The sequence below is a fragment of the Pteronotus mesoamericanus genome, unplaced genomic scaffold, assembly GCF_021234165.1.
Source record: "Pteronotus mesoamericanus isolate MK-2021 breed Mesoamerican mustached bat unplaced genomic scaffold, CSHL_Meso_final contig_20, whole genome shotgun sequence".
Lineage (NCBI taxonomy): Eukaryota > Metazoa > Chordata > Mammalia > Chiroptera > Mormoopidae > Pteronotus > Pteronotus mesoamericanus.
The window spans coordinates 94,050,185-94,069,890 of record NW_026555085.1 but is presented as its reverse complement, the minus strand read 5'-3'; the positions used below and the strand labels follow the sequence as shown (position 1 = coordinate 94,069,890).

At 40.8% G+C, this 19,706-nt stretch overlaps 2 protein-coding genes across 6 annotated transcripts in view; one reads left to right on the top strand and one right to left on the bottom strand.

Annotated features, from left to right (window-relative positions):
* The window catches only part of PCMT1 (protein-L-isoaspartate (D-aspartate) O-methyltransferase), a 49,589-nt gene extending 42,741 nt beyond the window's left edge, over positions 1–6,848 (bottom strand). For 2 of the 4 annotated variants that reach the window (XM_054570107.1, XM_054570105.1), the window contains exon 1: positions 6,585–6,845. In XM_054570107.1, coding sequence (XP_054426082.1) covers positions 6,585–6,813 — 229 coding nt within the window. In that variant the 5' untranslated portion in view covers positions 6,814–6,845. Of the gene's footprint in view, positions 1–6,584 lie in introns of all 4 variants that reach the window. The other 2 variants (XM_054570104.1, XM_054570106.1) reach the window with 2 other exon arrangements.
* Positions 6,849–8,944: 2,096 nt separating this feature from the next.
* NUP43 (nucleoporin 43) lies at positions 8,945–17,433 on the top strand. 2 transcript variants are annotated; one of them, XM_054568975.1, is made up of 8 exons: positions 8,945–9,111; positions 9,658–9,780; positions 10,880–10,957; positions 12,050–12,230; positions 13,523–13,658; positions 14,465–14,580; positions 16,049–16,171; positions 16,661–17,433. In XM_054568975.1, exons 1-8 carry the CDS (start codon positions 8,992–8,994, stop codon positions 16,888–16,890), a joined length of 1,107 nt encoding a protein of 368 aa, XP_054424950.1. In that variant the 5' UTR covers positions 8,945–8,991; the 3' UTR covers positions 16,891–17,433. The 2 variants fall into 2 exon arrangements, with proteins under 2 accessions (XP_054424950.1, XP_054424949.1); XM_054568974.1 differs by having other exon boundaries at positions 14,429–14,580; positions 16,661–17,431.
* The last annotated feature ends 2,273 nt before the right edge of the window (positions 17,434–19,706 follow it).

Below are 19,706 nucleotides of genomic sequence, written 5' to 3'. Positions count from 1 at the left end.
CAATGGTGGGCGGACTGCCTGAGGGTGTGGGGAGAGCTGGGGGGGAGGCGGGAGGGGAACAACGCGGGTAAAATTGGGACAACTGAAATAGCATAACCAATAAAAAAATTTTAAAAAGAAATGATAAAATAACTTAAAAAAATACAATATATATAACCAAATGTTAACCTTTTTGGCTCTTTCCTAACACACACACAGACACACACCCTACACAGGTGATTTCACACAATCCATCACATGATTAAAGTTACAGGATCTTGGATTTGGAAGCATCCTTGAATATCTAGTGTATAATCAAAGCTGATGACAAATCTCCTCTACAATATCCCTTACAGTGAAATTGTCAACCGTTCTTTGCTTTAACGGATCCAGTAACAGAAAACGCTATTTTTCAAAGCCAGCTCTTTGATTGTTAGGATAGCTTTGTGACTACTTTCAGAGTTAGCCAAAGTCTGCCTCCTATTTGTCCTGGTTTGACCCTCTAGTATGTGACATTTCTTCAAATATTTAAACACTACTGCTCTCTTAAGCTTTCTCATCGCTAAATGAAACCAGAATCCCATAGAATCATTATATAAAATGTGTGATACTCTTGTCATCTTGATGACCCTTGTCTGATAATCTCTGGTGTTTTACTGCCACACTTAATGCATGCTGGCCAGAGCTGAATGCAATACTAACAAAAATACGCGGAACAGCACAATGGAACTTAGATCACATTAAAAAGGCTGTAATGCAACCCCGTGCCTCGATCTGGTGCTGTCCAACAGCAGTTCCACGATGATGGAAGTGTTCTGCATCTGCACTGTTCCACAGACCAGCCACTCGCCTCATGTAGCCACCGAGCTCTGGAACTGTGGTTGATATGACTCCTTTACATTTTATTTAATTTTAAGTAAGTTAAATTTAAGCACATACTGGTATTAAAATCCTCCCAATCCCATAAATTAAATTGAATTTTATTCGGTGCACCACAAGTTTACTTGTACGTATCTGTAAAATGAGGAGGTATTTTCTGGATTTCAAGGGAGGCCCCAATTTCTGAAAACAGCCCCGTAGAACTTTATTAGCTGGTTACATTTGGCCCGTGAATGTACACGATAAAACTAAGAGAATATTCCCTTTTCCATAAGTAGGCTGCTAGTGGCTAACAAATCACACTCTAAACACAATTTTTAAATGATTTCCATTTATTTGCAGAAATAAAGAAGGACACAGATTATAATAATTCTTATATACTCAAACACCTACTGAAGCTATCCACTTAAATGTCTTGGAAGCATCTCCAGCCCAGCATTTCCCAAGACACACTGCTCTCCCACACTTCCTTACACATACTCCACCCTCCCCCCCCACACACACCCAAAATCCCTGCTGCCCACTCATTTATTATTTCCAACTCAGAAAACAGCTATTGGGCAGACTACCACCTCCACGTTGCCCAGGCCTAAAACACTGGTGCCCCATCCTTGGCTCCAATCCTTCTCCCACACCCCGAATCCAAATCCAGCACCTGCTATTTTTTCTGCCTGGAGTGCTCAGCTCCCAGCTCTAGCTGCTTGGCTAGAATTTCTCCCCCTCTACCAAATCGTTGCTCAAATGACACCTCAGTGCAGCCTCCTCCCCTACAACTGCAAACTTACACCCCCCCACACCCTCCTTCCCTTTATCACTCATCGCATGACATATATTTTATTTGTCTGCTCCTATTAGAAGTAAGCTACAAGAAAGAATGGATGTTTGATTTGTTCACTGCTGCATCTGTAGTGCCTAGCATATAGCAGACAGTCAAGTATCAGTTGATCAGTTGACTGAATGACAAATCCTATATACATTATATGCACAAAACAACATAATCAGGGATGCAAAGTAAATATAAGTAGAAATAACTCATGTGTTAGGGCAGTGGATTGAATATTTTTAGGTATAAGAACAATCATTAGCATTGTTTTAAGTGGCCATTACAGCATCTGGACGCCTGTTAGTTAAGAGTTAACCTTCCACAAACATCCAATTTGGACATCCCTACTTTTGGAGACCACCTCTCTCGACCTCATCCACTCCTGCCCCCCTCTCTTTTCCTCAATTTTACCGTAGCCTGAAATTATCACCATAAAAATAGAAAATAAACTCTAATATAAACATTAAATTGTCACATTCCCTAAATTAAGCAGGCTCATAGTTGTTTTACATTATTTTGTTTCATGAGTACATTATCAGCCTATAATTATAAAATGACTTTTTTTCATTTCTACAGACTTGCACTAATATGGTAACCATTATCTATCTGTGATTATTTAATTAATTTAAACAGCAAAATCCAGTTATTCAGTTGTGCTGATATTTCAAATGCTCGATGCCATATGCAGCTAGTGGCTACCACACTGAACAGCAGATACAGAAATTACAGAGATTCCTATTGGGCAGGACTACCATAGACTTTTTTCCTAAAAATGTTATTTTAAGCATAAAACTCAGTCAGCTAAAACGCTGGCAGAATTTAACCTTGTAATTTTCAATTGTCTACACCAGTGATTCTCAAAGTCTGGTCCCTGGACCAGCAGCGCATTACTTAGGAACTCATTGGAGAAACAGTTGACCCTTCAACAACGTGGCAGTTAGGGATGCAGATACCACCCCCAAGCTGAAAATATGTGTACAGCTTTTGACTCCCCTAAAACTTAACAAAAGCTGCCCCTCAGTATCCATGGGGGATTAATTCCTGAAACCACTTCAGATATCAAAATCCAGGGGTGCTTTGTTCAAGTCCCTTATATATTGCAAAATGGCATAGAACAATGTATACAACCAGCCCTTCACATCCTTGGATTCTCAACCATGGATGGAAAATACTGTTTTCCATCAGACATCTGCAGATGCCAAATCAGAGATATGAAGGGCTGGCCTGTACGTTTATTGGAAAAAATCCATTTATAAGCTGACCCGTGAAGTTCAAACCCCCATTGTTCAAGGGCCAACTGTACAAATTCTTGAGAGCCTCAGCAATCTGTATTAATCAGTTTTTAAGGAGCTCTCCAGGTGATGTAGATTTTGAAGCATGCTTAAGTCCTAGACCATTGTTCTAAGTTACTTAAGAGTAGTTGTCACACAACATAACTTATATCACAAGAAATATCATTACAACCTAAAATAATCTATGAATGGTATATCAATTATAAACTCATACACAATCATGTTTCTAGTATGCTTTATAAAAGAAAAACTAGTATTTTCAATCCTTAGAATATTCAAAACCAATCATGGCACTGACCAGGTGGTTCAGTTGGCTGGAGCATCTTCTGTATACCAAAAGGTTGCAGGTTCAATTCCCAGCCAGGGCACATAACTAGATTGCCAGTCTCCCCAGCTGAGGCACATATAAGGAGGCAACAGATAGATGTTTCTCTCATACATCAATGTTTTCCTTCCTTCCTTCCTTCCTTCCTTCCTTCCTTCCTTCCTTCCTTCCTTCCTTCCTTCCTTCCTCTCTCTCCCACCTCCTCTGCCACCCTCACTTCCTCCCTCCCCCCCTTCCCCACTCTCTCTAAAAAAATTTTTAAAACATCCTTAGGTAAGGACAAAAAAAAAATCATGAAATTCATTTCTTAAAAAAAAAAAAAATTGCCACTGTAATTTGTTTCCTCTTCGAGCTGGCAAATCCCTTTCACATCCTATTGACACATTCACATTTTAATCTTTCTCTAAAGATTTAATTAGAAGCCTTAAGTTAGGGAGAATAGACAGTAGTGGAATAATTAGGAAAAGGGAGATATTTTCAAATTTTGTGCCAACTGACATTTTTACATGAACAAATAGTACCCTTATAATAAAGTAATATATAAAAATGGTATCTCTTAGCTGGAATTACTTCAGCAAGAAGTTGAAACTAATGTTGCACAAGTGTTACAAAAAATGCCTAAGCTGCTACAGTATTCTAATTTCCTCTTACCATAGATCTAATATAAACTAAACATTTGCAATTTCAACATGTACATTAACTATTTCTTATCAAATTTGCTGATAGAAAAACATCCTCAGAAATTTCAGCTAAGAATAGTAATGCAATACATTAAAGTGACTATAAAACCACTGGGAAAAGATCTAGTGTTGGCTTACTACAAATTTGGCTTAAAAAGGAGAAACGTTAAAAGCCTGATTGATTACAAATTTCTGCCACAGCCAAGTGACTACTACAATAACCTACTGGTGGAAAATTACTTAACCACAATCTGTATATAGAATGTTTCAGGTGTGTATATTGCAATAGTAAGCAGGCCATTTTCAGAAATTTTACAAAAACATTTACAACACATTGAGCTTATGTGCAACCCGTGGGGAACTTAAATCACATTAAATACTGCCTCAGCATGTAAGTGTCCACTTCCAGTCAAACAGCCTTCCATAAAGTGAATACTGACCATGCTTGACAGAACTTTAAAATCTAAACATTCTTCCTTACTAAACACTAAGGCCACAATTTCCAAGTTTTAAATAACTGTTTATTTAAAAAGTCAAATGACTAATATTAAACACTTACCATGTGCCATACAGTGTTATTTACTTCTCTTACTCATCTTGGTATTCCTAGCACATATCCCAGTGTATAATGAACATTTAATTGGAATTTATGAGGAAAAAAAGGAATTGAGTATTAAGTTCTTTGAATGGATTCAGATATTTTTTTAAGTCCCACAGGTTACAAACTGAATTAGGAAACATGACAAACACACAAAAAGTAACCTACTACAATGAAAAATACCATGTGTCTAAAATGTATTCTAAGTCAGTCCCCTTTAGACCAATTGTTTGAGATACTTGTGCCTGGACAATTTATCTTTATCTCTCCCCTTCCACCCATATTCCTTGAAGTCCTTTATTAATATGTCAAGTCAGTTTATTATCTCAGCTCTAGGTATTCTACAAGACACAAAGTAGAATTACACAGTAATTCTGCTCTCAAATTGTCTATAACTGCATAGTAAAGATATGATGTCTGCATTTATAATTAAAATCTGAGAGATAAAGTAGTAAGTGGTCAAAAAAACAAAAACAAAAACATAAAACTCCTTCAGTATTTAAATAACCTAGAAGGAAAGGTGAATGTCTCCATCCCCCTTTCCTATTTACTGCACTACTTAGTAGATTAGTGCACTAATAGGCAGTGGGAAGTGTGTGGACTTTCGAACAGGCAGACCTGAATTCACTGCCTAGAGCAGAGCCCAGGTAGGGGAACCTGCCTCAAATTTTGGAACTAACTTTCTTGATTGCATAATGGAAACATCACATATTCTTTTCAGGCTGTTATGGAGATGAAAAGAAATACTCTTTGAAAAATATCTATTACCGTAAATAACGCATACCCTTTACATAGTGCTGCCTCTCCTGATACAATTGTGATCTAAAGTTCAGTGAATCCATTGCAGTGGACACAACCCATCAATGAAAAGTATTAATTGAAATGCACTATGAGAGCTGTATATCTTAATTCATGTGATGTGTGTTACAAACGGAAATTGTGTATCTTTCTTTAAAAGTATTAAATGTCATCTGAAATTTAAATAACATAAAAACACCGTGTGCCAAGATGTGATTATTGGCAAAATTAGTGCCAAAGGGAGTGAAATAAATTCTGAGTAGAGTGAGCGTATTACAGAACTGCGGTCCTGGTCTCCCGACCAGACGGCGACACTGTATTTCGATTTAAAAAAAGAAAGTGACACAGCACTCATCCCACCCTAAAATTACCATCAGAGGAAGGAATACCATAACTAAAGAGAATGATATATAGAAACTCCCATACAATCCTTGTAAAGCATACGGTAGTCCTGAAGAAGTCAGAACATTCCACACACACAATTGTTTATGTATCCCAAGATCTTTAAAGGCTCTTGAAATACGAGTCTCTCAGGAACAGCATCCCCTGCTTATTTCTTCCCCTGCACCGGCCCCCCCCCCCAAGAAGCTTTCCACTGGACAGTCGCCCCAGAAATTTCTCCCAGCATCCGCAATGACAATACTCTCATCGTCCCCTCCCTCCCCTCGCCTGTATCAGACGGTGGCATCTCCCTCCAGAGGAAAAAACGGAGGGCGGGGGAGGAAGGATAGGAGAGAGCGTTTTGCAGCGAGGTCGATTATGGAGGAGGAAGGTGACAAGCGAGGGGCCAGGGTGGAGTTCCCTCAGGTCCATCCCAGTGTCCAGGAGGCCTGGCAAACATCGCCCCACCCGGAGTGCACGCCCCTCGCCCTCCGGACCCGAAAGCGCAGCCGGCGGACTCGAATGACAGCTACACCACCTGTGTCGCGCGCTCCCATTCCCCCTAGCCCCCCGGGGAGACGCCTGCCCCGGCCCCTGTCCCACTGGCAGCGAGCTCTTTCTTTCCCCTTCGAGACCGAGTCGCCGATGAGTGACAGGTCCCGGGGGACGCGATCTCAAGCGCATGCGGTTCGGGACTGTTGGTGCAACCCTGCGCCGAAGCCCTCCAGCGGGCACGGGTGTGCAGACAGAATGTTCCGGACGGCCCGGAGGACCCGGTCCAGGCCTGGCCTGCCCCAGATGCCCCACACCCGGCGGGGGTGGCACTTACTGCGGAGATTGTGGATTAGCTCCGAGTGGCTGGCGCCGCCGGATTTCCAGGCCATCGCTAAGCACACCCGGAGCAGGTACAGAACCACCTTCAGCGCGGCGACGGTGCCTAGCAGCTTCGCCAAGAGTGAGACCACCTCCCACACGGTCACCGCCCCGCTCGCGTCCCCACTGTTGCCGCCGCTCTGACTGCCGTCGCCACCGCTGCCGCCACTGCGCGCTCCCGGCATCCCCCGCGGCACGCATGCGCTCTGTGACGCCGCGCGGCCTCGTGCGGCTGGGTGGGGCCGGAGGCGGGTGTGGCCTGGAGCCCAGCCGCCTTCGCGGGTTGCTGCGGTGGCTGCTGGGGGTGGGTAGGAAAGCGAGGTAGAATCAGCGGCTCCGCTGGCGCCGCTGCGTGTCCCTTTACTCGTGCAACCCTCGGGCTGCACACCGCCTCCTTGCAGGATTTGCCCTACAGCCAGGCGGGGTGGGCCCCGGCGCGTTCGGTCGTGTGCCTGGCTGCGGATCTGGTCGCCCAGCGCGGTGGCGGCAAGGTTCCGCCGCTGCCGGTGGCTCCGCAGTCGCCGATGGGTCAGCTGTTGCGAGCAGCGGGTCTGCTCCTATAGCTGTCCAGATTGTTAGATGGTGGGCTTCCTCCGTTCTGCCTCACCCAACCCTGTTGGCTAATACTTAGGTTGGTTAAGAGTAGAGCTCCCTGTGGTGGAGCCTCAATGATCTTAATGTAGGCACAGGAGGGCAAAGGCCCTCTAACCCGAGTGCTCCAGCCTCTAGTTTTGTAACAAGTACATCAGTGTTTCATTAGCAGAGACTCATGACACCCTGGTTTGTTCTCAATTCTAAAGCACAAATTCAGAGAATGAAAGAATACCATGGCATGGGAAGGGGAGAAGGGCACGTGGGGAACGTTTTACTTGTTAGAACAATGCAAACGGTTAAAAATAACACATTGTCCTTTGTCGAATGTGTTATTTTCCCAACACAAGTATGCGTTTTCAGCAAATTAAGCCTTATAAATTCTGCCGTTAGACTGGACACCAACTTTATCGCTGTCAGCTCTGCCGGACAATGAGCCAGAAGGTGAAAGGGAACATGTCCACCGCATCCAACTTACTGACTGCTTATCAGAATTGAAACTAACAGGATCCAGTCATCATTTAGTCCAATAAACTTTGAAGGAAGGAAACAAAGTATGTCAAGACATCTATGCTATTGCGTCAGCAGCATTTTTTAAATTATAGTTCTCACGAGATTTTGTCATGTGTAATACTCAGCCGACTTCCAATCCAAAATATACATTACCCATTTTCTGGGATTCTATGACCATAAATGAAACCACATTCAAAGCAGTGTTCTTCAATATTAGAAATAAAATTGTCAGTTCGGGACTAATAGTTTTCCATTTAATCTCTAAGGTTCCTGATGGTCTTCCATTTAAAACAAAACAAAAACAGTCTCAGTCTTCAGTAAAACCTGATATCTCTCTAAAGTTGACAACAAACACACCGTTATAAATATTGTATAAAGGAGATTTGTTTTTTACAGATGAGTAAGTCATACCTCTTTTATGCAATAGGACTTACATTCTAATTGGGGATCTGCATCAAAAGAAAACTAGCAACAGAGGGCAAAAGTTAAGTTCTATTAGTGATCTAAATATCAAGTACTATATTAATTTAGATCATGGACTAGAGTAATCAGGAAAAGACATGGGAAGGAACTGGTCCTGGAAAGATGTGTAGGATCTGAGAAGAGGAATAAAAGGGTATTATAGGTGTAGTCAAAAGTACAGAAAGAACCTACAGCACGGATTCCTGAGCTATCAGCATTATATATGAGACTCATTCTTAATTATTTATAAATGAATTGAGGAAGGTTACACAGCTAGGCAACGGTCGTCAAAACTAGAGCTGGAGTCTTCAAAATTCCAGCTTCAGGCTCCGACAGTGTTTTAACAACGTTGAAGCAAAAGATTTGTTTGGGAGACAAAAAGGGAGAGGTTTAGAATAATATGCTGGAGGGTTAATGAGCTGGACTTCCATGAGAAATGAAGGATTTGGACTCTGCGCCGTTAATTGCAAAACTGAAAGCTTAGGAAGCCAGCAGGTGATTTTTCTTGCATTTATTTTGTTTTGGTTTTGCTCTTAAATTTGTTATACATTAAACAATTATTGCACAAATGCATTGCATCTGTGTTCTATACTGATTTTGCAGCTTAGGAGCAGACTTGTACAGTACAAGGACATTGTTGCCTCTCCTCATGGACTGCTCGGAGACGGAGGGCATCCTAACTTCCTTCCTCCTCTTGGTGTTGGAGGAACAGAATTGGCTCTCCGCAGCCACCGTCGGCCCCGTAGGCGGGACTGAGGGCGCGCGCTGGGCTCCTGCCTAGTGCGAACAATTTCAGCATGGAGGAAATTTTTGCTAAGTTTGTGTCTCAGAAAATCAGCAAAACCCGCTGGCGACCGGTGCCTTCCGGGAGTCTGCAGACCGCAGAAACTTTCGCTACGGGCTCTTGGGACAATGAGGTATCCCCGCTCCCAGGCCGAGGGAGTCCTCTCCGGGACGCGCACCCCCGGCCCGCCCGCGCGCGAGTTCTCTCGCCCTCTGAATTCTCTCGCCTTCTAGATCCTCTCGCCTTCTAGATCCTCTCGCCCTCTTCTGTTCCCCGCACCCTCCGAGACCCCGTTTCTGGCTCTGTTGCTCTATACCTCTGAGCCATTGATGGTGTGTGCCTGAACCTCGAATCTCTTTATCGCATTATTCTGGGATGCTTTTTTTTTTTTTTAATATACTTTATTTGTAGAGAGAGGGGAAGGGAGGGAGAAAGACAAGGAGAGAAACATCGACGTGTGGTTGCCTCTAACAACCCCGTCTCCAGGGAACCTGGCCCGCAACCCAGGCATGTGACCTGACTACCCTTTGCTCATTCCGGTGCTCAATCCACTGAGCCACACCAGCCAGGGTATATTCTGAGATGCTTTTAAAACAAGGTAGCTTGAAGGCAATGCAAATTTTAGTTTTGGAGAGTTTAACGTTTATTCCACCTCAAGATAAAACATTTTGCTTTACAGGAAAATTATGTTTCATTGTGGTCTATTGGAGATTTGGGGAGCTTGGACCCTGATGGAGGGTTTGAAGGAGACCACCAGTTATTGTGCGGTACCAGGCACTATGGCGATGTTATGGATTTACAAGTACGTGTGTGTAATATCCAAAAGCTGTTTAAAAAAGAAGGATTTTATTTATTTATTTATTTATAGAGAGGGGGAAAGGAAGGAGAAAGGGAGAGAAATACCAGTGTGTGGTCGCCACTCTGGTGCCCCCTACTGGGGACCTCCCCCGCCTCCCCATCCCTCCCCCCGCCGCCCCGCCCCAGGCATATGCCCTGAATGGAATTCGACCAACCAGCACTCAATCCACTGAGTCACACCAGCCAGGGTTGAAAGGTAGCTTTTTAAAAACGGAGAGTAACACATTTAGAGATGCAAAAGACCTTAAATTATGTCTTCTCTCACTCCAGATTTATAGGAAACTGAGTTCTTTGTAGGTTATGATTTTCAAACCTATAGCCACTTAATGGCAGAATCAGAACCGGGGCAGTGGATTTAATATTAGCTTTTTAATCTTAGGTGTGTTTTTTTTTTTAAATTAGTTGACTATCTATTGTATGCCAAGCACTCTTTTAGGAACTTTACATAAGTTAATTCTCATTCCATAGTTACGAATCAGAGATTGTTGTGATTTATCAATGAGAAAACTGACACTAAGATCTTTGGAGCACATACTATGTGAGGACTACTTGAAAGGGAATTTACTTTTATTTTTTCTTTGAATTCTCACAGCCTTCTAAGTAGTCATTAGCTTTCCCCTTGTAAAGGTTTCCCTAGGCTTAGATAGTTTTAACTTGGCTAAGGTCTCAAAGCCACTACTAAATGATGGGAATGGAATTAAGTTTTCAAATCTGCATCTTTGTGACTTAAGAGTCCCTGCATTTTCTACAGAAAGTTGCCTCACTGCGGGAATGATACTTTTCTAAAACTTTATGGTAGTGGTCCATAATTAATTCAGTCAATTATAGATGGATGAGTTTAGAGAAAAAATATTGGTTTTTTTCCTTCACAAAAATACATTTATTTGTATAGGAGTTTTGACTTGCAGATCTATCATCACATTTTACTTGCGGCATTTATAAGCTTTTTAAGAAATTGTTGTTAATGCTAATTAAGTTAAACAAATGAGCTTCCTCCATACTGATATTTCTGAATCTATAGCAAGCAGGAATTTTCTTTTTAGTTTTTTGATCAGGAAAGAATTGTAGCTGCTTCATCAACAGGATGTGTAACTGTGTTCCTTCACCATCCGAATAACCAGGTAAAAAAATTTTGTTTAAACTTTGTATTCTAATTATTTTTAGAAAGGCTGTACTTAATCACAGAAAAAATTAAATTTTATGGTCTCAAAACATAGGAGAAAATATTGTTATATTACCCATCCTTTAGTAGATTAATTCTACAACCATGTGTGTATCAACTTTTATTGAAATAGGATATATATTCAATTCTATTAGTTTAGACCTAACAATATACTTTCTGGCCATTAATTTTTCCGTAATTCTCTCTTAAGTTCCTATTCTGGTCTTTGAAGAAAGAGCACCTTCTAGCTCAAGTATGATGAGAAAGAACATGCTACTACTTTGCATCTGTGACTAGAACCTAGGTTTTAATTAAAAGACAGGCTATTCTGTATGAAGATTTGACTTTTTGTTTTCCTTTTAAATTAAATTTATTGGGATGACATCGGTTAATAAAATTATATAGGTGTCAGGGGTACAGTTTCTACAATATATCATCTGTACATTGTATTATGCGTTCCCCACCCCAAATCAAATCTCCTTCCATCACCATTGACATGCTTACGGTGCCTGCCTTGTGTGCTAGAGCCCAGAGTGCTGACCTTCCAAGCATAGTGGTGAAGCAACCCTTTCTAGGAGCCCCACGTGTAACAGTTTTAAGTTGCTGGAAGAGAGAGCTTATATAGGTTTTGGAATTAATAAAAGTTACCTTGCTTAAAACCACGCTTAGTAAACACAGGACCAAGCTCTTACCGTTTCTCTAATACATCATTTAGAAAGTGCTCTAGAGATTGATTTCTTTTTTAACTTTCTTTTTAAAAAGATTTTATATATTTATTTTTAGAGAGAAGGGGAAGGAGAAAGAGAGAAACATCAGTGTACATGCGAGACAGCAATCGCTTGCCTCTCACACGCCCCCAACTGGGCACTTAGCCTGTAACCCAGGTGTGTGCCCTAAATGGGATTTGAACCTGTGACCTTTCCATTCACAGGCCGTCACTCAATCCGCTGAACCATACCACCCAGGGCTTAAAACATCCTTCAGTTAGGGAAAACTGCTAGTTTTTTTAGAGCTTTGCTTCGATGAATTATAACTCATTCGTGACACCTAGACGCTGACGGTCAGCCAGCAGTGGGCAGCGGCTCACTACCACTCGGGGCCAGGCAGTCCTTCCTGGAGCTGTGCACCATGCACAGGTGTCGTGTGCAACAACCCAGAGATCGTCACAGTTGGAGAAGATGGTCGAATAAATCTCTTCCGAGTTGATCACAAGGAAGCTGTGAGAACCATAGGTAAGAAAAGTCATATTTTTTTAATCCATCACATAATAATGAGCACCTACCGTGTGCTAAGGAAATACAATGCAAGGTGTTTAAGGGATACAGAAATATACAAAGCATACTGCCTTTAACAAGACAGCATGTTGATAAGGCATCTATGGCTGAGTGGCTACAGAAGAAAGAAACTTTTTTATTGGGCTGGAGTGGGTTGTTGGATGAAGAATTGAGGGGCACGTGGCAATTCATTTCATCTCGGTCCTAGACCATAAATAAGTAAAAAATGACACACCAGATATAGGGAATAGTGTGGAGGCAGGATAAGGCCATTTAGAGAGTGACAGGAAGTGTATGTTGACCTGACTTTGTATATTTATGTAGGGGAGGTGAGAGATGAAGCAAGGAAGGGGAATTGGGGCCAGGTTGTGAAGTCTAGTGCACTAAAAAAGCCACTGAGGTTACATTTTGTTAGGTGGGCACTAAGTAGCAGGTGAAGGTTTTTTGAGCAAGTGGGTGATATACTTCCTGTTGTGCTTTAGAAGGAATATTCTGCTGGGGTAGTGAGAAACCAGGTTTCACAAAGACTTGCCTGAGGAAATTTTAAACAGCCCACCAACCCAGACCTGAATCAGAACCTCTGTGGACTGAGCTCATGAGTCAGTTTTTTGTGTAATTTATTCCAATTTTTAGTTCTGAGGAACTCTACTTGTTCAAGGACCACTGCCTGGTGGCAGTTTGGAGGAGTGTGACAAAACAAAAGTCTGTGAGTGTGTGCTATGTTATGTGGTATAAGCTTAAACACTGTCAAAGGGAGGAGAGGACCGTTACAGCAATTAGGAGGGACTTCGTGGAGGAGAGGGCTGACGAGGAGGAAGATGAGTAAGTTGGAGGGGAGGCAGCAGAATAACACAAGACTAGAGGGAGCTCTGTAGAAAGTGCTGGGGTTGGCCCCATAGAATAAATGGAGGATCCGGGTTAAGCGCTGGGCGGAAATAGAATGGCATGTGCAAAGGTTGCGCAGCTATCTCAGAAGGAGAGAGTGACAGTCTTATGTGGAAATGGAGAAATACGTACATGAAAACTCAGCCCTGTCTTTAGAAAACAGTTCAGGTGTCCTGTGAGTTATACCATTTTTCTATCAAGGAGAGGTCATCTTAACATACATAGTACTGTACACTTTTTACAGAAATTAAACTGTTATGTATTTTAAATTTCCTTGTAATATTTCAATGAAAAGCGGTGTGATTTAATTTTTCACGACACAGGGAAAACCTAGTAACACACACGACCGTTTTCTTCATTTGCAGACAATGCAGATAGCAGTACACTGCACGCTGTAACCTTCCTTCGAACTCCTGAGATTCTTACAGTAAATTCAATTGGACAGTTAAAAATATGGGATTTCAGACAACAAGGAAACGAGCCCTCTCAGATATTATCCCTGTAAGTTGATTTCTAATTTCAGTTGTGTAATGCAAAATTAATTTGTTCATTTCTAGCAATTGACTTTAAACCATATTGTAATTTCATTTTAAGAGAATAATTCCTATTTACATTTGATAAAGTAAATATAATTTGGTGGGTTTGATACTGCCATGCTGCACTTAGTATATGCTGTCTTAATTCAGAGCTTCTATCTCTTTGAAGTTTATATTCTTTAATGGGGACCTTATTTTTGCTCATCAGACGATTCTGTTATAAGTGGATATAATACATTCTAGCTATGACTGGGAGAAAAATAAAATCCAAGATTTTTTTTTTTTTTTTTTTTTTTTTTTTTTTGAGCAGAAATCCCCTTTTATATGTGTGTGGCCTACTCTTCTCTAATAAGAAAAGAGAATGTGTCAATCTGAAAAACATAAACTGAACATTAAACAAGATAGGAATAAAGAATGTGCTGTTTAGTTGATACATAATGGTTTTGGAAGCCAAAAAATGGAAATGTGTTTTGCAGATCATACATGAGATTATCTTGCTCTCAGTGCCTCCCAATTTGAAGAGAATGAATACCTTTGGCCTTAAACCACACCCTCTGATTCTCATATTTAGAAGTATATTTAATGTTGTCAATTTTAGGCCATGATTTCAATTCAGCCAGCAACTCTAGCCACAAAGGGATCATTTAGTTACTAGAATAAAAGCCGTTTCATGGATTTTGCAAAGATAAAGTACAACTTATAACATACTTGATGTCATTGTATCTCCCATAAAAGGACTGGTGACCGAGTGCCTCTCCACTGTGTCGATAGACATCCCAACCAACAGCATGTTGTAGCTACTGGTGGCCAGGATGGAACATTGAGTATTTGGGATGTGAGACAAGGTACCATGCCCGTGTCTCTGCTGAAGGCTCACGAAGCTGAAAGTAAGTGTTATGGAGACATACAAGTTTTCTTTGGCCAAGTTGTATGTTATAAGCTGCTTTCCATAACAGTAACATAGACTGCCTTGCATCTTAGCTTGTGGCTGAATCATATCAGTTTATAATAATTAATTTATCTCAAATTTAAATCATTAAATTTGGCACTTAAGTACTTTAACATGTTTCATTATCCTATCCAAAGCCCAGTGTTTAGCCTGCATGTTCATTTTTTCTTTTAACAGAAACAGTAGGTACTGGTTCTTGTCTTTTTATTTGTTTGCATGTCTTGTGATATTGGTGGAGGTTTCTTAGCCAGACAGAAATTTTTCATATCTGACCACTGTTTCTGATATTGTGACGGTGGATTAGTGTTTTAAATTCTGACTTGAGAGAAGTTGTATTAATACTTGAATAAAAGTACAGAAAAGCAAACATCAGTATTAAAATTTCAGTTTAATAAGTTTCATATTATTATCTTGGAAAGATGAATGACCCTTAAAACTATATTTAAATAAAGCAAAGAAGAGGTTAGAAATTTTCTTGCTCCTTCCATTTATAGCTCTGCCCAGAAAATAAATGAATAAACAGGAGTAGGGTACACCCTGAGGGAGTCTGATGTTGGCTGACCCAGTGATGGCAGAACTACAAACTTTCAGATCTGTTCCTTCCAGCCCCTTTTTAATTGCCCGCCTTTGTTGTTATGTAGTAAACACACAAATGTAGTGGATTGTGATGTATTCATTCCCACTCTAGGCTAGAAATGAAATAAGGTTTCTTTATAGAGATCTACAGGCTGCAGAGAACGTCCTAAGGTGCCCTGGCCAGTCATTGGCTCCCAGGTGTCTATTGGCACATGATGTTTCCTTCAGCTTTCAAGTTTGAGGCGTCCTCAATCCAAAATTCATTTCTTAAGAGTCCTCCATCCAAAACTGGACCCCAGATTTGGAGCACTTCCAGGTTTTAGTTTGCTAGGAGCTAGTTGTTATTTCTGTGATACAGAAGTATCAAGCCCTGGTGTGAGTCGAATTAGACGCTGCCTCATAGAACTTCATTTTTATATTACTTTTATAGTCTTCTCTCTCAGCCTTTCCAAAAATGTTACCTGCGTACATTAATAACACAGGATCTGAAAATAAGAGAACTTAAACCAATTTTTAAAAACACTTTTTAGAATTATCCAATAATCATACTTTTACATTAAAAAAAGGTAATAGGTCAGGTGCTTAGCATTTATTTTCATCCCTTTGCTGGCCCAATACACTTGTAGATTTACGTGGCCTCTTCACCCTGTCTACACATTAAAGCCATTTGGAGAGGTATGGTGTGGTTTCATTCTGAAGCCTTTGATCTTACAGCCTTGGGGTTTGAAGGTGTATAATAGAGGTTAATGGAAGATCACCTCTAGAGATAGGGTTTTAGTGTTTATTTAACTAATCTGCACAGACTAAGCCTCTTGGTTCTTATCTTTTAGTGTGGGAAGTTCACTTTCACCCATCCAACCCAGATCACCTGTTTACCTGTTCTGAGGATGGGTCCCTCTGGCATTGGGATGCCTCCACAGACGTGCCTGAAAAATCATCTCTCTTTCACCAAGGTATGTTCATAGCAGCATTGTTACCATAGCTGAGATCTGGAAACAGCTCAAGGGCCCGTCAGTTGATGAGCAGCTAAGAAAGATAAGGTACACTTACACAGTGGAATACCACACAGCTGTTTAAAAAAAAAAAGAAACTCTTGTGATAGCATGGATGAACCTGTAAGCCAGTCAGAGAAAGGCAAATACTATATGATCTCACTTATACGTGGAATCTAATGAACAAATTAAATGGAAGAACAATATGGACACACAGGGCTACCAGATCTGAGGGCAAGGGGGTGGGGAGGGACTACAAGAGATTAGCCAAAGAACGTACTTGCCCATGGACACAAACAACAATATGGGGAAGGCGGGGTAGGGGGGCTGAGTCGGGGGGGGGGAATATAGGGACCCTTGTAATAGTGTCAACAATTTTTTTTTTAATCCCCAGGGAAGACCAGAAAAAAATAAAAAGATTCTCCTCACCCCCCTTTTCTTTTCTCTCAGGAGGAAGAAGTAGTACTTTTTTGTCTCACAGCATCAATAACCAGGCTAACGTTCACCAGTCTCTTCTAAGCTCCTGGCTGAGCACTGACCCGGCGAAAGACCGTATTGAGATCACAAGTTTGCTTCCCAACAGGACTTTGTCCGTCAACAGTTTGGATGTTTTAGGTCCTTGTCTTGTGTGTGGAACCGATGCAGAAGCAATTTATGTTACTAGACAACTTTTTTCATAAAAATATTTTCATTGTAAGATTTCAGGTAAAAACACATAGTCAACATTTTGAACTCCAACATCTTGACAAATTTATTATTGAAAAATGTGAAATGTGCAGGGGTGGCATCGGTAAACTGTGGCTAATGGCAGTGTCAGTTTTGGATTTTGTTAGTTGGAAATTGCCCTGACAGTTGCAGAATCTGATAGGTGACTGATGGCAAAAGAACTGGAACGTGTGGAAGACCGACAGAGGGAGCCTTGTGTTGATGAATACACGGCCTTCAAACAGACTCTCCTGGACGGCTCACGGGAGCTGCTCTTCATGTTTGATTACGCGAGACTAGCAGGTCACCAACAGGTTCCTCTCCTTTGTATCAAGAGTACATGGCATTAGCCAGTGTTAATGTTTATTCTTTTCATTGCAAGTATTTTCTTCAATCCTTTCAGATTTTATTTCCTTAATGACTGTAATAAACTTACTCAGAAAGAATTTAGAACAAAAACACTGACTTTTTTTTTAAAGGTGAAAATGTTTTGACAGGTTCCTTTATTGGAATACATTTGAGTGGGCCTCTATCAACTGTTTTATTTTTCTTGAAAAGAAAAAAAAAAAACATTTTGTTCCTAAGGATTTTTTCCTTAGTTTTTTAGTGTAGTTGAAACTTGCTGAGCTGGACATTGTGCAATCAAATAGGTTTTGATATTGATAGATGAGCCTACTCCCACACTAAAATTGGATAGGTAACATAAGAGGCCATTATGATGGTGTGGTAAGAATAAGGAATTTTGCTTTCATCTTTATCCAAAACATTAATGATCTACCATCATGTTTTAAGACAGTATAATGACATTGTCTTTTCGTAATTTCGTAGATTAAATACATTATTGAATTATTAAGACCTTCATGACAAATATGTTATATAATTGAAGTGTTTTAATTTACTTGTAATCTAGTAATAGTAATTATAAACTATTGCATTTCTCCAAGTATTTTCAATTTTTTTGTGCTACCTTATCTCAGGGTTTTTTTGTTTCTGTTTTCTGTCAACATTTAACAATGGAACACATGTATACATCTGCTTTTTTGTATACATTTGGCTCAAAAATGTTTTATTAAAGATAATTAGTAATTTTGAATTCCAAAGAATCAGAAGGAAAGAAAATGTTGCTGATAGGAATATTTTATCTGTTTATATTAGTGGAAACATCTTTTTTCCTTCAGCATTTACAAAATTTTAACTGTTGAAATATAACCTGTATACAGAAAAGTTCATGATAATTTTATTTTTTACTGAGCTACAAATCACATACCTTTAGTTTACTCTTAAAGTGTGTGGTTCGTGGTTTAAAATAGTCACAAAGTTATGCATCTATCACCACTATCTAAGTCCAGCACATTCTCTTCTTCCCTCAAAGTAACCCCACCTCCATTAGCAGCCGGTCCTTATTCTGGTCTTCTCCAACCCCCTTGCAATCACGAACCTACATTCTGTCTTGGTGGCTCTGCCTATTCCGGACCTTTTCTACATATGAAATCATGTCATGTGTGGCCTATTGTGTCCCGTTTCTTTTAGTGTCATGTTTTCAAGGTTCGTTCACATTGCAGGTCGACTTAGACCACCAAACTGTCCTTATGGGGGAACGATATTCCATTGTACTGAATACCACATTGTGATTTCCACACCCATGTTCGCTTTTTAAATGTTTCATTGTAAAGCGTTGGGGCTTGGTTTGCGCACGAGGAGCCCCACTCGGCCTGCAGAGAGGCTGTGCTGTCAGCTCAGCCCACATCACGTGGCACCTGGGGTTCCTTTGCGCATTAACCCCCTGGGACCCTTGTATTGAGTCATGTTTGGGCACTCACAGCCCGGGGCACCTTCGGGTCCTATCTGCAGGAGACTCAATTTTTAAGACTGTTCGTATAAAAGTAATTCATTACAGAAAAACAATAAATAAAATTTTCAGTACTTATAATGGCAAATAATAGTCTTTTGTATGTTCTTTATCCATCAATGTGTAGGTTTTATTTTGTAAAACAAATATAGGCAGATGCACATTCCTTGCCAGTAAACACATGGGTTCAATAATATAAACATAGCTGTGAATTTCCCTTTGGCTCTATTTTTCCCTTCGTGTGGGTGTCTTGCTACAGTACATGCGGCCTAAGGTACAGTACCCCTCTCCACCAGGTGCAAGCACCCTCTCCATACAGTTAGCAGGCTAACATCCTCGCTCGAAGTCAAGGAGCCTACATCCCTGGTGGCACATTTTCCACATACAGTGTGTCAAGCTTGTTGTGCCTCTGCTTTCAGCTGCATTATCTGTTGCTGAAGTGTTTGCAGGTTTCATACATGTTGGCACCCATCTCAGTTTCCATAGAAATGTATATAATTTCCCTTAATCATCATACTGAATATTGGTAGAAGGAAGGAGCCAGGTGTCTAAACTTAGACTATTAGCTTGAACTGGAAACAGCTTTAAATCTGAAGCTTTGCTTTGGTTTAAGGGCATTTATAATCAAGTAAAAGACAGTACCTCTGAATAATTTATATGCAACACATTTCATAAGAAACAAGCTTTATGTGGTAGGAATAAAACTAACATATGAAGTTGCTCATTGTCACTGCCCTTATTCACAGCACTATCAAATAAATTTTTGGAGGGCTGCAGGGTCCCCGAGGTGGAAGGCACCTTGGAGGCCATCCCCAACCTAATCATCCCTCCCACGGCATTCACTCCCGACAAGTTCTCATCCACGTATCTGAAAATATGCTGTGCTGCCTCTCCTCATTGGGACCTCCATGAAGGCAGGTTTTAGTGTGTGAGTGGGACTCA